Here is an 18,736-nt window from a genome sequence, read left to right on the forward strand (position 1 = left end):
ATCCCCATAATAATTATTATTCTTCATCTTCCACCACATTTTTGTCCCGCTACTGGTCACGGAGCATTGCCAACACATGCATACAAAATACATCAAAACCTGTTGAAAGAGTGGGACTGGTATGACTTTTCTAAGAGATTTGCCACATGTGTTTCACGATATCTGCAAAGAAACGGCACATAATTTCTCATAGGCTTTAATGGAAAATCTTTGGGAAATCGCTTGACATTGCTCAAAACAAATCCTCTTTGGGGCCAAGCTAATTCACCATACTTTAATGTAGAAAAATAATTAAAAGTTTTAACCTAAGACAAGACTTTGGCCTTTATTGGGCTGAATGGGCATTCTGATATTGAGCATGGTGTCTACCAAACCACAGTTTATGTATCGTCCAGTTTTCAGACGTTTCAGATTTTCCAATGTGTGTGTATGGGGACGGGGTGTTAAGAGCCAAAGGGGAGGACAAAGGAGAAGCTGCAGTGCAGTACGATTATCTGAAATTTTTCCAAACAATTATCTTTCTCCCTTACAGTTTTCACTCCTCATACTGTACATCGTTGTTGGTGGTAGAAACATTTGTTCTGGTCGCAGACATGTAACTATGAAATCCACTGGACTTAAATCTTCGGCTCTGTTAATACCAACTGCCAACAATGAAAAAGAATATCTGGAAGAACACAGACGGTTTCCTGTTTGTTACCTGCTCTGTGTCGCATATATTTGACACCACAAACGTAAAAACCACATCAATGCGTACACCAGACTTTTGTCTCTCTTGTGATGACAATATTTTTGCCATTTGGAACCACGTTTTTGAATTACAGAACAAACTTAAGAGATATAATTATCAAGTTATTATACACACACATATATATTTTATTCCTCAGTATGTACAAAAAACACCCGTGAAAGCACTTCTCTATTTTACGGTTAAAGTTCTCCGCCTCTTAAAAGCAGGCGTAAACCAGCCGCAAGCAGGTTTCCTTGCATATGGCTCCTTAGGGCTTGACGTTTTGACTTTTTGAGGCACTTGTCTATTGGACATTTACATTTACAAGCATTAATTTACGTTTCACTTGTCCATGTACAAAAGTCACTTGTCTAGGAATAGATTTCTCATTAAAACATTTTTTGGGGGTTTTGGTAAAGCAGAATTTGAACAAAGAGTTTTTTCCTACAATTTCACTTTCTACCTGGCAGAGGCTGATTTACCAAGGGATCCTTGGTAAATGGTGTAGATACTCTACGGTTGATTATTAGCTGATATCTAATCCGGCAAGTCTCAGAGCTGAGGTTTTACACTAACTGATGGACAAACGAGCAGCGTAACGTTACGAGGCATAGAGCCAGTCGCTAAATGACTCACATTAACGTCATGGTTCATCCACACCAAGCACATTGATAACGCCACGAGTGACCTCTGTATTGGGGTCGTTTTCTGTGAACGATGTGGCGACGGGGCAGAATTAGCAAGCTAACCTTAGCCAACTAACACCTTCTGGCTGGCGCCGGGTCTAACTTTAGCTGGCCGCTGCCTCAGATTGTGGAGAAAAAAATGTATCCGGGTCAAAGCGCTGACATAGACATAAAGAGTGGCACATAACGTCAAGTATCATAGCATAAGTACTTAACGCTTTCAAATGTGCGCAAATTACAGTATAGTGGGCGGATATAGGTGCTCATTACCCGACAAACTGCAGGTTTGGTAAATACGACTTAGACTTTAGTATCACAGCATGCGCTTTCTTTGGGTTGGCCATGGCGCTGATAACACTCCGTTCGCAAATGTACGTAAATCTGGCCCTCAGTCCTTAATGCAGCGGCTCAGGGTTTGATTCCGACCGGCGGCCATTTTCTGCACGTCTTCCCCCCCTCTCTCCCCCCTTTCCTGTCTACAGCTGTCCTGTCTATTAAATGCTCTAGGCTCTAGTCAGCTCCATCTTTCTGTTTCTGATAAGGTGATGTGAAAATGTAAATTTCAAACTAATTCAATCTAGAGTTGTCATTTGTGGAGGGAGTTAAAACCGTCCTCAAGTACAAACGCTGACCAGTGACTGGTGAGTCAAGTGAGAATGGAAATTTGGTTGCACATGTCCCATCAAGAGCATGTGACAGAAACTGAGAGGAAGTTTATATTTGAAAAGCAAAGAGCCCGGACAGAGTGGTTGTGCAACTCTTAGTATATTTTTTATTTCAGTAAAGTAATTGGAGGTTCCCAAAGCCAACTGAATTTGGATTTGCTGTGGCCCAAGTCCGACCCATCCTGTAGCGTTTGCATGACTCTGTATAATTGTGCTGGCAGCCCCTCCCTCACTGTGGGTTTCACAGCTAATGGAATTCCACAAGCCGTTTGTCTTACTATAATCTGTCATTGCTGGGCAGCTCCCCTCTCCGGGACTCTCCCTGTCTTTGAGGCCGGGAGGCTTCCTAGGGAGCCAGATCAGACGTCCCCAGGGTGTCGGTTTCTTTTAACTCTACCTCCCTGGGTCATCAAGGTCAACATGCTTTCACTGCCTGAGCACCCCCCACCTCCTTTCTGTGTCTCTCTGTGTATCTTTGTAATGGGGACACTGTTCTTCATAAGGTTTAGGTCAATAGTCAGATGAGGCAAAGAACGAGGGGGCCCACAAGGCTCAACAGATCTTCCATAGGAACTAATTTCCCCCAAATCTCCCATCTATCATCCAGACATAAAATCAGACATCCATTGATGGGCCAAAGCCTGTACTTATTATTTTTTTATTAACGCTGATCAAACATGAATACTCGTTAATGACCAACAAAAACCAGAGATGCAGAGACTTTGCCCTTTAGAAATAGGCAGCGAGAGAACAGATGTGCTGGAACAGCTCCACAGCAGCTTCTTATGGTGATTCAATCTAGACACATAGTCACATATCTTTGACAGCATTTGATTCATTGATGTTGATTTAGTGTTATCCGTTCACAACTAGAATGATGGAATCTATTAGCTGGGAAGCAGTGTGGCTAATCAGTGCGAAGCACACCCAACCACTGCAAGACGTATTTCCCAGTCGGAGGCAGATGTATATGAAATCTGTGTTGCATTTTTTAATTGGACACAAGCACAGTTAAGCACATTTTTATTGGGAATGCACTGTGGCATGCCTTCTTTTGGAACTAGCTTAGGTGGTTAATATTCCACAGTGACTTGGAGATCATAGAGGAATGTGGGTCTGTTTTAAATGTGTCTTTGATGCGGGTTCCATTGCCATCATAATCTTGGAGAAGGGCGCTAAGCAAAATTGTCAAACTACAAACAGAGATTTAAAATGCATACTTTCGTGAATAGGAACAATGAAAAATATGTTTTGAGTACAGATTTTTGTTGCTTCACATGTGCTGTGAGATACTAACAGCATGTTACCGGTACACAGCTAAGACTATTAATAATTGAGCAAATATCTTGTGCAGTGGTTTTGTGTCTATGTCTGTATCAGCAGGAGGATGTTGATATTGGTCCTATGTGTCCTAAGTGATTACCCTCTGCTTTACTGGCAGGGGCACATTATTTACAGGGCATGTGATATGGACCGTGCCAGAATGGCAAATGTGGCGCGTGCCAAGGAGACATTCTGTTTTGAAAGCAAATAACTGCCCTTTAAGCTGCTTGCTCCAATCAAGCATTGGATCAGAGGCAGGGCCTGAAGTCACTGCCATCCAGCTGCAAGTGGCAGGTGGATTTTTAAATAACTTTTTACCAGACATTTTTTTGCCTGATAAAGGTGAAAAACAGGTATTGCTGTTTCTCAAGGAAAACTATATTGTGTCCTATTCATGGTAGCCTACTTGTGGACATTGTGCCACCATCACATGCTGTTGTTGGGAGGGTTCCTGCCTTGATTATCCAGCATTAAGGCAGAATTTCCTATCCTGGGCTGGGACATATATTCATACGATTTCATAAAGTACTTATTGGACTTTAAGTTATCATTGCACCTACAATAATGTAGTTGTCCTCAATTTAGGTCATCCTGTACATCTCATCTGCATTTTTTCCTGCATCCACCGTGTGTGAATTTGTGTGTTTATCGTACTTTCACACCGCCGCCGATTTAGTACGGGCTTTTTGACGCTTTGGCCGCTCTGACGTGGCAGCGTTCTATTTTCAATCATGGGAGAAGCACAAGCAGTCACTGCACGGCCAATACACTGACACTAGAAACCTTTTATAAATTACACATATAATGACAGAATTTGTTTTTTAATTGGTCGCAACGGTGTCTGTTTGCAGTTAGCGTGCTCATTATCCGCTAAACCGCAGTAGCCTGTAGGCAGAGCAAGCATCTGCCTGACTAACCTAGTGATACGTGCAGGACTTCACTGTGAGCAGACCATTTAGAGACGATGTGGCCGGCAGGTAACGTTAACTGGTCTGTATACGCAAACAATATTATATCGTAAACGATAGGTAACTTTTTGATTGAAGCTCTTGTCGCTCAAAACGGCCAATACGCAACGCCAACAGATTTGCCGCTCCTTGCAGCTGAGAGAAGGCGGCTTCCATTGAAAATGAAAGACTTGCGGTAACTTTAGAAGCTCAAATCGGTGGCTGGGTGTACGTACATTTATGTGTGTGTGCCAGTTGTGAGGGAAACTGTAACGAGCCCACAAGATTGAAACAGCAGCAACCTTAACGCTAAAATGTATACATGGGCAAGACGGTGAATGAATGTGAAATGTTTTGCACCGTCTTTTGCTATACATTTAGTTGGTGAGCTGTTTAAGTCACACACGCCTCGTCTTTGTATCAGAAACACGGAAATGAATATGACCCGTTCTCACTCCCGCTTGTTCAGTGGCTGTCCACGTGGGACTGCTGGGATTGTCGCGAGTAAGGAAAATGCGACAGGGAGCCCCGGCTGTCAATCTGTGTCTTCCAGGGATGCGGGCCCTGATTGTTCCCTTTTTACCAATAGTTACAACTCTGCATCATTCAATTCTCAGTTAGCCGGGTGCTGGTTGTTTTCCTATAGAGTGGCCCCCAATGGAGTGGACAGGAAGACTGTCTCCTGTTGCCGTCCTGGGAATGGCATCAATCCCTCTTCCATTCTCTGTCTCCTACGCATTCTCAAGTTTTCCAGTCAAATAATGGGAGAAGCCCAACATTGAGGTTGCCTACCAGGCAGGCAGGTCCCTGGGGAAGTTTGTGTAGGGCTCTGAGCCCTGTGATTGATGGACCAGACCTCTCAATCGTCTTAGAACAGCCTCCGGCCCGGGTGGTCTACAGAGTGCTTTACCAAATTAGCAACTAAAGATTTCTGTGCAGCAGAGGAACCCATTTGACTCTCTCCATTCTCAGCCTCCTATCTTTACTTTACTTTACTCATTTAGCATAAGCTGTCCTTTCATTCGAATACCCCCAGCAGGGCCCGGCATAGAGAAAGTGAACTTTCTTATTTGATAGAGGGATTTATTCAGATCCAATTTAGGAGAGCACCATCTATCAAGAAGCTCCAAGGAATTTGAATTACACTTTCAGGTCAGGGAATTTAAGCAAATATTATTGAACAGTTGCCAATGGAATGCACACCACCATTCAGTGGAGATATTAGTAAGGGGTGACAAAGTCTTTTGTTGAAAAGGGCTACACGGATACACAACAATTGGATACTTCTATCTGTACCCTCAGTGGATACAGACCAGTCTGGGTCTAAAGTCTTTGTAACCAAGGGCAACACTAATGATGCACAGCTTAAGCTCACTCTTGCAAGCCACTGCCTGTGTAACTCCAACAAATGACTGTAGAAACAAGCATGAGAACGGACACATATTTAAATCCTCTCAGAATACCGTAATTCTTTTTAAACAATAATTAAAATGACATTACCAAGTTGTCACAGATTTTTAGTCCTGGTGCTTATCATCCTTTCTTGAGGTAAATGCTCAGAAGACATGGTTCTGATGTGTCCAAGGATTCTACAGTGATTTATCAAACCTTGCTCAGCATTACAAAAATAATTGATTAATCTAACAGCCAAGACTCTTTGTATTTTAAAGTAAATGCATCCTCCAAAAAGCAGCCAGTACTTACTGTACATAGTAGGGCTGTTGTCAACCTATGTATGCTGAGTTTCAGCAGCTGGTTTTTAAACCTCACTGCAGACACATTGTCCCAAAAGAACAATAAAGATCTGCTGAACTGAACTCTTATAACAAACATTTTTAGATCCAAGAAGCAAAAGAGGAAATGGTGAGTACAGTCAGCCAAATGACATCCTTTATGATGTCCCTGTGCAAATAACGTTTTACGAACATTAACTGAAATATATAGTATGTATGTGTTATAGTAATGTGGTATATGTGGAAACATGCCAACTTTACATCACCACTCAATGTCTGTGTGGTACTTCTTACATAATTAGGTCTTAAAGCTGCTCAAGACTTTAACCACATCTCAGGTAATTTTAAGACGAGCAGAGTTTTAAAATGAGCTGTCTCTCAGATTCATGTTGAAGTTGTTACTGACTGCATAGGTCCTTACCTCCCTGCTAATAAGCTTTATTGAGACACCCAAAACTCCCCCACTGGGCTTCCCTTGGCATGTGCGCCCTGCTGTCACTCAGGCCAGACTTTCCCTTATCCTATCGCTGCAGGAGGCTGTGCCCACCACCCTACCACAACAGCTCATTACTCAGAAACTTTGAAAGGGGGATTAGGAGGGTGTAGAGGAAGATGAGAAGGTGGGCAGACAGAAACAGGGCCGTTGCTTTGACACAGTGCCCCCCTTTTCCCATTGCCCCCTTCATGTTGACCCGCTGCTGCTTTGTCAACCCTCAGGTACATTGACCCTGCCTGGTCCACTGGGTCACAGCAGGAACAAAACATAACTCAGCTTCCAGCACTGTGTTCCCAAAGCCTCCATGTGGCACACATTCCAGTCACTCCTGGGAAAATGACACAAACTCATGACTGACTGATGCGTTGTGTATTGATGGTAGATTTTTTCCGGATTGCTGTGGCGGTAGTCTATATCCATGACATTCCACTTCCTGGATTGCTCCCTTGCCGCAGAAAATTCTACCGGATTTCACTCTTTACAACCGGGTGTCCTGTACATTCTGCTTGCTTTGTGTTGGAACTTGAAACTCTGGTGGATTTATGAGGACTATGGTTAACTGCTCCTCTGATATCTGCAGGGAAATCCAGACAGCTAGGTAGACCTTCTGTCCAATCTGGTTTTCAGACTATAAACAACTAAAACAACCTTTGAACGTACACATGTTCCACCCAAACAAGTTCCTTCCCGAGGCTATTTTGCAGAGGTGCCGTTGCACCATCCCGCGCTTAGCGCCACTTAAGGCAATTGTTACTGGTTTAAAGAAATTCAAATAAACCAGAGCACGTTTTTCTCCCATCCCGGAATGCTGTGTGGACTTACCAGAGCCTCCCCCGCAACCCTGTGGAGGAAGGTCTGGTAATGTGACCCTACTTTGTTGGTGTCCTGTACGTATTTAAAGTCTTTTTTTCTGGCCACTGGGTCTCGAACCCCAACTCATATGGTGCCTAATTCTTTCCAGTTACCAAACTCGAAAATGAATGTCATACATATTGTATGTGTTTACTGATCTCATGGCGTAGGTGGCTGATGTGATCTTGTCTGGTCCTGCTGCTTGCCTGCAGTCAGGCATCCAGATATCCATTTACATCTTCCCAGAGCTCCCTTTCAGTCATACATAACACACTGGTTTTCTGGAGCTTTGGTCACAAACACAGAGCAACTTTTCTTCCTTTTCCCAGCTCACTCTGCCAGGGGACAAGATGTAATGTCTTCGCTGGCAGGGCTGTGACTGTAGTTTCTTGCATGCGTCACCTCAGTTTTCAACCCTTTGTCGCTGTGGCAGCAATTGATGTACTTTGGTAAAATATTATTTGTTTCTGGCCATGGTGTAAACCAAACTCAAAGATTGTCATCACTGTCATTTGTTCTTGTTTAGTGTGAATGGGAAATGTTGAATACCATGATTTCTCGCCAAGATTTCTCTCCACCATTATATATACAGTGGGGCTCAAATGTTTGGGCACCCCAGGTAAAGATTTGTATTAATGTGCATAAAGAAGCCAAGAAAAGATGGAAAAATCTCCAAAAGGCATCAAATGACAGATTAGACATTTGTATAAAATGTCACAAAAAGTTAGATTTTATATCCATTATTTACGCTTTCAAAATAACAGAAAACCAAAAAAATGGCATCTGCAACCGTTTGTGCACCCGGCAGAGTTAATACCTTGTACTGCCCCCTTTGGCAAGTATCACAGTTTGGAAACGCTTCTTGTAGCCAGCCAAGAGTCTTTCAATTCTTGTTTGAGGTATCTTCGCCCATTCGTCCTTACAAAAGTCTTCCAGTTCTCTGAGATTTCTGGGCTGTCTGTCATGCACTGCTTTTTTAATGGATATCCATAGATTTTGAATTCTGTTGAGGTCAGGAGATTGTGAAGGCCATGGCAAACCCTTCAGTTCACGCCTCTTGATGTGATCCATCGTGGATTTTGAGGTGTGTTTAGGGTCATTATCCATTTGTAGAAGCGAGCCTCTCTTTAACTTCAGCTTTTTCACAGATGGCATTAAGTTAGCTTCCAAAATTGGAAGAAATTTTATTAAATCCATTTTTCCTTCTACTCTTGAAATGTTCCCTGTGCCACTGGCTGCAATACAACCCCAAAGCATGATTGATCCACCCCCATGCTTAACAGTTGGACAGAGGTTCTTTTTATTAAATTCTGTGCCCTTTCTTCTCCAAACATACCTTTGCTCATTCTGGCCAAAAAGTACTATTTTAACCTCATGCATCAGGCTTGTCTATAATTAGCAAACTTCAAACGCTGATTTTTGTGGTGAGGACGTAGAAGAGGTTTTCCTCTGATGACTCTTCCGTGAAGACCATATTTGTACAAGTATCTCTTTATAGTGGAATGATGTACCACAACTCCAGTGTCCAAACATTTTGCAATCTTCTTATAGCCTTCTCCTGCTTTGTGAGTGTCAACTATTTTCAGTTTCAGTTTTCTAGAAAACTGCTTTGAAGAACCCATGGTGCTGATTGTTGGGGCCAGGTCAGATGAGTCTGGGCATTTACAATCTTTTGATTGACATCACCTGGTGATTCCAGACGATGATTTAGAACAATCCATGACACTATCAGGTCTCAGCTTTCCAAAGGGAGCGGTGCATGCTATAAACTCTGCAGGGTGCCCAAACTTTTGCAGACGCCATTTTTTTGTTTCCTGGTATTTTGAAAGTGTAAATAATGGAAATAAAATCTAATATTTGTGATATATTGTACGAATGTCATTGGATGACTTTTGGAAAAATGTTCATCTTTTCTGGCTTCTTTATGCATATTAATACAAATTTTTACCTGGGGTGCCCAAACATTCAAGCCCCACTGTGTGTGTGTGTGTGTGTGTGTGTGTGTGTGTGTGTGTGTGTGTGTGTGTGTGTGTGTGTGTGTGTGTGTGTGTGTGTGTGTGTGTGTGTGTGCATTTATATATATTTTTTTAAACATCAAGTTTTATATTTTGGAAAAGTAATATTACTATTAAAGTTCATGAATTTGAAAAAAAAAGCTTTAGCTGAGACATAAACTTTGTTGTACATACACATGCCACCAAATAGCTTTTTGAAATCTTGGCAGAAACAACTTTTTTCCAGTGTGTTTTTATGCGCCAAACGGAAAAATGTCTATCATGATCAGGAAATAATACTATGAAAAAATGAAATCTACCATAATTGCTTTAAGGTGTCTGATTTGTGACTATAATCTGAATAGATTGTAACAGTGAGAAACAATTCCGTCATGCTAATAAGCATGTCGTTATTCTTAGAGTTTTCTTCACCCAAACACATATTGTTCCCTCCAAAATCAGATGTTGGATCATCTCCTTTCAACACGATATAAAGCAAAGTCTTCATCTTAGTAAATGTCATGGAAAGATCTGCTGCCAATAATCCCCCGTCTCTGTTTAGAAACATATAGAACCTCATACACACCCGCTCTCTCTCTGTCAAACACACAGACACACACTCAAACACAAACAGGGCCTTTCTCTTTGCTATGTGATAGTCACATTGACCTCCCTGTACGTTTAATCGAGCATGGTGGGGCTTGACTGTGTTCCAAATGAGTAATGACATAATATTTTCAGCCCTCTGTCAGTATGGCCAAACTGGGTTACTCACTGCAGCATGTCTGTGAACCTCTATGTACACACCTGAAGCACACACCATATGATTTTTATTGCCTTGGCAAAACAAGCAAAGTTTTGAGCCAATCCCCTTCCTGTGAGCCGGACATTAATTGTCCTTCCTAGCGTGTGCACTGTTAAAGTACAAGTCTCTTGTTTAAGTAGATTTGCACTGTAGTTGATGATAAAGGTCAAGGCTGTCACGTGGGCTTCCTCAACATATTTATGATGTAAGCACTTCCTTCATCTGTCCCTAGGGCTTGAGGAGAGTTATAGGTAATATGATTATAAATGACGTCAAGTGTTATCCTTACATTCTGCTGGATGGCAGTGCTGTCTTACAAATGTGGTTGATGGGGATTCATTTCCATACACACACTCTGGAATCCCACGAGGCCCAGCTGTGGGTCCCTTCATTTTTCCTCTTGCCAAGATGCTCACATCTGTAAGTTATATGGTCCCCCCCGAAAGCCCAGGTCCTCTTCTCCCTCTGCGATGAATGCAATGCTTTGTGACAGGGAGGCTTGGCACTGTAAGATCAATTCTGCTCTTGTAAAGCTTTGCTTTCTCTTTCTGTTTGTAGCATATGCAGTAATTGCAAATGGACAAGTGGAATGTTCCGAAGGTTTTAAACGGATGAATCTCACACATTGTCAAGGTAAGCTATAAAATATATTGAAGAATGTGTATGTAGTTTTCTCAAAGCTGTCATGTGATTTAGCCCACTGCATATTTAAATAGGTTGTTTCATTATGTCTTATTTATTACCCATAACAAAAACATAGTTTATATTAAATATAATGGCGTGAATGTGATAAAAACGTACTGGCCATAGGTTTCCATACTTACATTGACCCCTGGGGACCTCTATAAAATGTTCTTTGCTGTATTTCTGAACCCTATAGGAACCAGGTCAAGGTTACAATTAGCATTGGTCCAAGGTCAGAGTTCAGCAGGAGCTGCTGTTTTAATTGGTATTTGGGGTTCTGAGCGGAGAATGATACAACTGGCTGCAATTATGGTAAATGTGGTACTCCTAGTATTTGGGAGGAAGCTTAAGTTGCAGTCCTGTTTAACTTCTTGTTATTTATTCCAACAGAAGAAAAACTGTATAACTGCCAGCTCATCCAGCCATCTGTACTGTATGTTAAAACAACCTGAGCATACACTGTGTTTTCCTTTATCACAGTATCCTCAGGGTGTCTAGTTGTTAGCTGGCTGGTTGTTCATGAAGCCACAAAACCAACCACATTGTCAACTCTGTAGACAATCTTCCACTAAAGAATTCAGACTATTTATGTTTGTTGCTGCTGTTAGTGTACAGCACTGGAATCAGCGTACTTGACCAAATAAACCTTGGCTGAAAGACACGGGAATGCAAGACACTTTTAATAAAAAAATAGTCCACTTGAGCTGTGTCTTACTTGATGACTTGATTAAGGGTGTCATAATCCAAAGGCCAATAGACTGAAGTCTATGGAAAGTCACACCATAACAGTCCAATGCACAGCTTTGACTCCTATATAACAAGCCTTATCCATTGGTTCAGCAAGTTCACCATGTTTTCCTCACAGGACACTACTATTGGCCCATTGAAGTTTTCAGGTAATGATTGAGAAACAAACAAAACATATTTTTATAAAAAACAAAGACCTGGGCACAAGGACACACGTTTTTTCCAATAGCGTGTTAACTAGCCAACATGTGGAAATGTATCCTTTTTATTATTCATGCTTTTTTGTGATTTTTTTTTGTGTAGATGTTTCCTCCCTTTCAGTTGCTTCTTTCTTGATTTCCAAAAAAAGCAAAGCTGACAGTTACCCACATTATTTACTGAAGTGCTTTAAAGTGTCTGTCCCCTTCAGCTGCGTTGTGAGTTGTTGTGATTATGTTGCATTAATCAGGTGATTAAGTTTGTATTCGCAGCAAACATAAAACACCGACTACTGTAGCTTCACTGACTACCCATCAAAACGATGCGCATCACTGTGTCAGCGGCAGCTGCTGCCTATGGTAGACCCTCACTTAACAAACCCTGTCGGACTGACGTTACATGCACACGCTGCCCACATGGCTACCTGTCTTAAAGGGGAAGGTTCGGCCGGTAATAATTATGTAAAAGGAGAACGGTGAAAGTTTACTTTTCTATCAAGCCGAAAAAAAGTTTTTGCGTCAACATTGTGACGTCCTGCGATCTGCATCGTTCAGCTCTAGTATCCAGTTTGCCAAACTGGGGCTCCTCGTCCGAGAAGTTGGCAGCGTATTTTGTTGGAACAGAGCAGAGCTCATATTCGGTGATAGGCACGATTTACTGCTTGCAGTCCTCTGACCCTTCAATGACGCCCACAATATGATAAGATGCCCCATCAGATGACACGCTGCTCTATGACTTCAGAGGTGATTTCTTATCTTCAGAGCTGCTTCCCTTCCCAGCTTGTTAGATAAAACGCACACATACAGTAGATGTGTGCGAAGTATTTGTTGTGCGTGGTTAACCAGGTCACATTACTTATACACCACTTCGAAGAAATGATGATAGAAGTCTTACATAACTCTTTTGACATTTTGGATCAACTTAATAAAATGAGAGCTACTAACATTTTTTAAACACTGACATATGACATTTATCATATTGAATACTGCCTGGGGTAATCAGGTTGAGACCTTGATATATTAAGTTGTACAGCAGACATTTGCCTACTTTAGATGTATTTTGAGAATGTGCATTCGTTCTATTCACAGTTTCTGAAAGGATTCATTTCTGGCCCCATAAGTTATGTCTCGTTTGAGACTTCCAAAATAGTCACTATAGTACTTCCTTACTGCCATAACAGCCAATTCATAGCAAGTGAGAGTAATGCTGCCAATTTCCTTTACTGTGTCCATAAATTATTCATCCGGTGTTTATGTGAGTTTTGGTTTTTCCAGAAGTTAAGAGTTGCCAAGGTCAAGTAAGGTCTTAGCAGACACTTGTATGCAGAGTTTGGAGACTTCTTAGATGCATTGCAATCATCAATATATGTATCATTAGACAATAAAAAACAATAGACAGTAAAAACAACCATGATAAAAGCTGCTGATGGACATATACAAGGAGTGTTTGTCAATGAAAGCAACCAAGCATAGATTCAAAATACCTGTTGAGATTAGTGTTGGCCATGACAAGTTGTCATGGAAGTCAGTTTCAATCCCAGTCAACCCACCAGCAGACTGTAACAATAGCACTAATCTGGGACTCAACCGAACCATGGATTAAAGACCTCATGTGATGAAGCCTGAGCCCAACGCTGACCTGAACTCTGACCAAATAGCATGCTGTTTAAACTAAACTCCCACAGTATCTGTATAAGAATATTGTTGCTCCTACCTCTATAGAGTGTGTATATCAGCACAGGCAGGCCATATGTGCCATATCCCACTCATCCAAGCAGGTTGCTTTTGCTAACAGAGGCTTGTTTACATTGTCATAACATTGAAGATGGAGACATTGGCATTATAAGGCTAGCTTCAGTTTTAGAAGCAGTTTCCTCTAAGACAGATAGAAAAGAAGAAAGAACAAACAACATAACATAACAAAAGAACATTGTGACATTTGTTGGATTTGCTTCAATATACCAAATTTATCAGTCTTAATCCCTTGTAAACTAACTTTTCTAGCAGGAAGCAAGACAACAAAACAAGAGCAGATTAATGAGAAATGGGAAAATATGTTGTGGCAGGCTGTTGTCAAAGCAATGGGAAAAGACCTAATGATGTACTCTTTGTTTAACACGGTAGAACAACAAACTTTGCCTAATCCTAGTGTCAGGCGCATTACTAAGCACCTGAAATATGTTCCCCTGTGCTCCTGGCTGGCACATTAACTGGCTTGCTTGCCTCCATTTGGCTTAGTGACTCAGGAACTGTTGGAGCAATACGTAAACTCCATTAGCCACTGTCTCACTCCAGCACACATAAGCAAAGGATGCTGTGACCTTATTGGACACTGTCAATGAAAGATGCTGAGGAAGATGATAATCTAAAACATATTTCTGTTTTCTCTGTGTAACGGTCCAGATTTCAAAGTTATGGTTATGTCAGCCTTGAGAGTTTATAGTATCTTTCAGTCAGAAGGATACATGATTGAGTATATTCTGCTTTACAGTGGTCAAATGTATTATATATGTTTCCTTTATGTCATCACTCCTCCTTGCTTTCACACAATTGGGAAACCTGAAAGTCTCCATATTTCATCACCTCCCAGCAGCTGTTTTTTCATGGCATGATCTATTGCAATTTTTTGTCACCCTTCAAGTTTTAAATGAGTTCTAAAGCCTTACATCATATCTGCTGGTCTGCAAGCATGAGTACTCTGTATACTCAAAATGAAATGCAATACACCAAATCTGATATTATTGAGGGGGTTATTGTGATTTCCCCAAAAATTTCTTGTCAGAGGAAAAACATGTCTTGTGATGTTTCCATAATGAGAATTGAGTCCATGACTTACATACTGTATATTTCACAGACATCAATGAGTGCCTGTTGCCTGGGCTCTGTAAGAACGCCGAATGTCTCAACACCAAAGGAAGCTACAGGTGCACATGTAAACCAGGCTTCATGTTAGACGCTGACAGGAGCCACTGTGTCTGTAAGTATCGGACCACATCATTTAGGCTGTAGCCATTCTCTTATGTATTGCATTTCAATAAAATGGATACATCAACTTCTCTCCCCAGCGGACAAAGCTGTGTCTGACCAGAAGGCATTCTGCTACCGATCTGTGTCCGCAAGTGCATGCTCTCTGCCTCTTGCTCAACACATCACCAAGCAGATTTGCTGCTGCAGCCGAGTGGGAAAGGCCTGGGGCCCTTTGTGTGATCGCTGTCCTTTGCCGGGTTCAGGTAACGCCACCAAAAGTTACCCTGCTCCTGCTTTATGTGTGACAAAATCTCCTTTACAACTCGTACAATGTTCAAACCCAAGACTTATCTCCTTGTCCATCTGCAAGCTAAACCTTCCATTTCTGGTTTTACTTCACTTGCTGAAAAACAATTCGCTGGTTTAAACACTTTTGAAGAAATGAAATGTCACATGTAATCTTATGCAAGGGCTAGCAATGGTAGTGAAATCCCAGTCAATGAATATTTACCACTCTGTCACCATTCTGATCTTTGCCAGGCTTGTTAAGCAGTTTAAAATGACCAAATGTGTTTGGAGTGGAAAATGACCAAAAGTCCGGTTTTCATATTTTGTAGGCTGCATAATAGCGGAAGTCAGACTTGTGTTATCACTCCAACCCTCAGAGACAAACCCCGCTAATAGGCCGGCAAAGCTTCACAGCAGAAATAAACAGCTTGGCCAAGTGAAAATAGGAAGTAGTTGTCATCCTTCTTTTTTTCCATACCAATCTAATCTTCAAAGTCTCTGATAGAAACAGGCTGGTTTTATGGAGTGTCTGTACTGGCCAGTGATTCATGGGGATTGTCATAGATCAGATATCACACAGACCTCCAGTACACAGACACAGCCTCTGATTATTTTGAACGCTGGCTTTTGTATGGGCTGACAAGCTGTTTGAGCCATGTTCTGAACCAAGCAGCCAGGCCCATTACTTGTGACTTGGTAACAGGAGCCCTTTTACTATCATTCTATATTTACTGTAGTTCCTCTGATGTGTCTCCTGATCAAATATAGCCTCATTTCCCCCCACTTTAAATTCATCATTCAGTCGCCTATCATATCCACATTTCCTGCATTTACAGCTACCACATATCTGTCATTATTCATATTTCTATTCCAGAGTTTTGTTGGCGTAAAGTTGCTGGTTTTTAGGTCAGGTAGGGGACACAGTGCTTCTCACTTGTAATGGATTCACCATTGCTGAACTTTGTTGGGCTCCGACACAAAGAGGTGCAGTCTCCCTCCTTTTATCTAGCCAGCCAATCCTCCATTAGCCTCTCACTCACACGCCTCTACCCCAAAGAGTTCAAAGGTCGGTCAGAATTACATGATCCTCTACTTCCCCCACTGGCATGGCTGTGCTTGTTTGAGTGGGCAGATATCCCCCCAATGTTTCTAAATCCCCTTGCTAGTAGCCCTATGTGGCTGTAACTGGTCTGACAGCTTGCTAGCAATAGCCAAAATACAGCCCCCTCGTTCACAGCACACAGTAAAGCACAGCAAACTCCACATAACAGTATTACACGGAAGACTTGTGGCATTATTATGAATATCAAACAGAACTATGGGCCACAATTACACTCTGGCTCATTGTTTGCTGCTATGTGTTTCCTGCCCCATAGACCATTTTAAGGAGATCTGCCCAGCTGGTCACGGATACACCTACTCCCGCTCTGATGTGCAGATTTCTCTCAGACAGCTGGAGGAAGATGATCTGCAGAGCACAGGAGTCTCATGGGAAAAGCAGAGTCCTACTTTCCCTCAGCCTCCATCCATCCAGCCCTGGCTGCTGCTGCCTAGCAGGCCACAATACCCCATCTATCCACAGACGCCACAAGTACCCCAATACCCTGAGTACCCTGAGACACCACAAGGACCCGGGTACCCTCTGACTCCACAGCAGCCTCTCCATCCCTTTCACCCAGCCAGAGAGACACCTACACATTCGGAGGGTGAGAATAAAATGTTTGGTACATTAAATCTCTGTCAAGTTGACTTCGAGGTTGGTAAATGTCTCTTAATGGTTAAGAGATGAATAGTTGCAGCTGCTGAATGTTCTGTACATATTATCCACTTTATCCATGTTATCCAAACATGGTAATCACTAATACCCCCAACCCATGGCATAAATAAGGCAGGGCATCTGAATAATACACAATATGATTTTTTTTACTCTACGTTATCCAAATTTATTTGCTTTTGGTGAGAATTCAAACATCAACAGGATGTTTTGATCTCCATAAATAAATGAATACTTGATCCGACATCGGACATAGACTGAGTAGTACTCGTGTCCCCCTTCCGTCAAAGTGAAACCCCTCTGAGCATCACAGCAATGCACACAAGTAATCCACACTGGCCATACATCTAAATCCTCAGGCTTTACTGTTAATGTATCTCCCTGATTTAATGCTTGGGAGATTCTTTATTGGCAGAGCTAAGACATTTTGATTTATAGGAGACAATTCTGTAAATATTTAGGGATTTTTGTCTTCATTATCAGAGATATCCATTTCCTTGTCTCTCCTTGCATTTTCCCTTTGGCCAGTAGTCTGCAGTACTTTCTCTGTCTGGCTTAGAGGATGTGCCATAAGCTTTGTTTTATTAGAAAGAAAGACCTCCAAAGCTTTAAGTCAAGTGCCTAAAGAGACCATGGGCTGTTGTGTATGAATTGTGTACTCAGTAATGGTACTTGTTAATGCGAACAGAATGTCAACTTTTTGCTACTGATAAACTTTTCTTCTTCTTTCTGTCTTGTGGTAGATGTGGATATTCTGAGCCTGGTGAGTTATATCACAGCATAAACCTCTTGGCACATACTTTGGACATGTTTATCTTAGAGCGACATGCTCCAGCTATCTCAGCTGGAGGGTTTGTTATGATTATGTAACTTATTCAGACCACATTTTGGTAGATAAACAAGACTAATTAGCACAGAATATGACAACAAAAGCAGACACAACACTTTTTAGAACACAAATATGGTGATGAAATGAAACCAACATCTTTGACATGCAATATTTGCTTGTTTTCTAGCCAGCTGTTGTGACTGACTCACCACTGAAATATCCAGGTATTTGTCTCTTGGCTTTACTTATACAGATCTTACAACACTACTTGTTCAAACTTAACAAGTGCCTCAACTCTGTGCCTCTTGTGGTTTGATTTATCATCTCAAAGCTCAGTGGCCAACAGTGGTTTCAGTCAGGCACACACGTGATGTGTTTTCTTTAAATTGCTCACTCCTGCACAGTGGTGGCCGTCTCAATCCTGCTCTGCCTTCATGCCAGCGAAAACATTGACATTAAAGTCTGAAGGTTGACAACATTCAATAAGGGTTCTTGATTTATTTTGGTAGTTGTACTGTTTTTACCCTGGAAAAAAGAGTAGATAATTTTTTTGCAGCTGCCCAGTGAGTGACAGCTGAGGCAGCGGTGGTTGGCAAAACAAGCCGTGTCTCGTTTAGCTTGTAGAGAATGAGAATTTACTAGTTGCTATTTACTGTTAGCAATTTACTATGTTCACACTCACCCAGTCTTGATTGTTCTTCACAGAGACTTCTCCAGACTCCTCCATCAATAGGCCAGATTCAAAGGACATAACCCGCACAGATTCAGTCACAGGTAAATCATACATACAAAATAAAACACTTTCTTGAAACTCTGGATCTAAAATCACTAGTGCCTAATTGGCAGGAGGGTATGGAGATGTAGGACGATCATGCTCTGAGTCAACTGCTGGCAAACAGCAGCACATCTCATAAGACATTTTTTCAGGCTTGCCCAGAGTTAAACCAAGGAGAGCTTGTATTATGCTTTTATTTGACCCCTCTTCTCAGAGCCAATTTGGCTTGAAGATGCCGTGCTGC

At 41.8% G+C, this 18,736-nt stretch overlaps 1 protein-coding gene across 3 annotated transcripts in view; it reads left to right on the forward strand.

The window, feature by feature from the left end:
• The window catches only part of LOC117935646 (latent-transforming growth factor beta-binding protein 2-like), an 82,937-nt gene that overhangs the window by 37,932 nt on the left and 26,269 nt on the right, over nt 1-18,736 (forward strand). For all 3 annotated transcript variants that reach the window (XM_034857965.1, XM_034857964.1, XM_034857966.1), the window contains exons 9-15: nt 10,790-10,864; nt 14,714-14,836; nt 14,925-15,089; nt 16,491-16,820; nt 17,632-17,651; nt 17,905-17,941; nt 18,423-18,491. In XM_034857965.1, the coding sequence (XP_034713856.1) occupies nt 10,790-10,864; nt 14,714-14,836; nt 14,925-15,089; nt 16,491-16,820; nt 17,632-17,651; nt 17,905-17,941; nt 18,423-18,491 (819 nt within the window). The remainder of the gene's footprint in view (nt 1-10,789; nt 10,865-14,713; nt 14,837-14,924; nt 15,090-16,490; nt 16,821-17,631; nt 17,652-17,904; nt 17,942-18,422; nt 18,492-18,736) is intronic.

The sequence above is a fragment of the Etheostoma cragini genome, chromosome 20 (genome assembly GCF_013103735.1).
Source record: "Etheostoma cragini isolate CJK2018 chromosome 20, CSU_Ecrag_1.0, whole genome shotgun sequence".
Taxonomy (NCBI): domain Eukaryota; kingdom Metazoa; phylum Chordata; class Actinopteri; order Perciformes; family Percidae; genus Etheostoma; species Etheostoma cragini.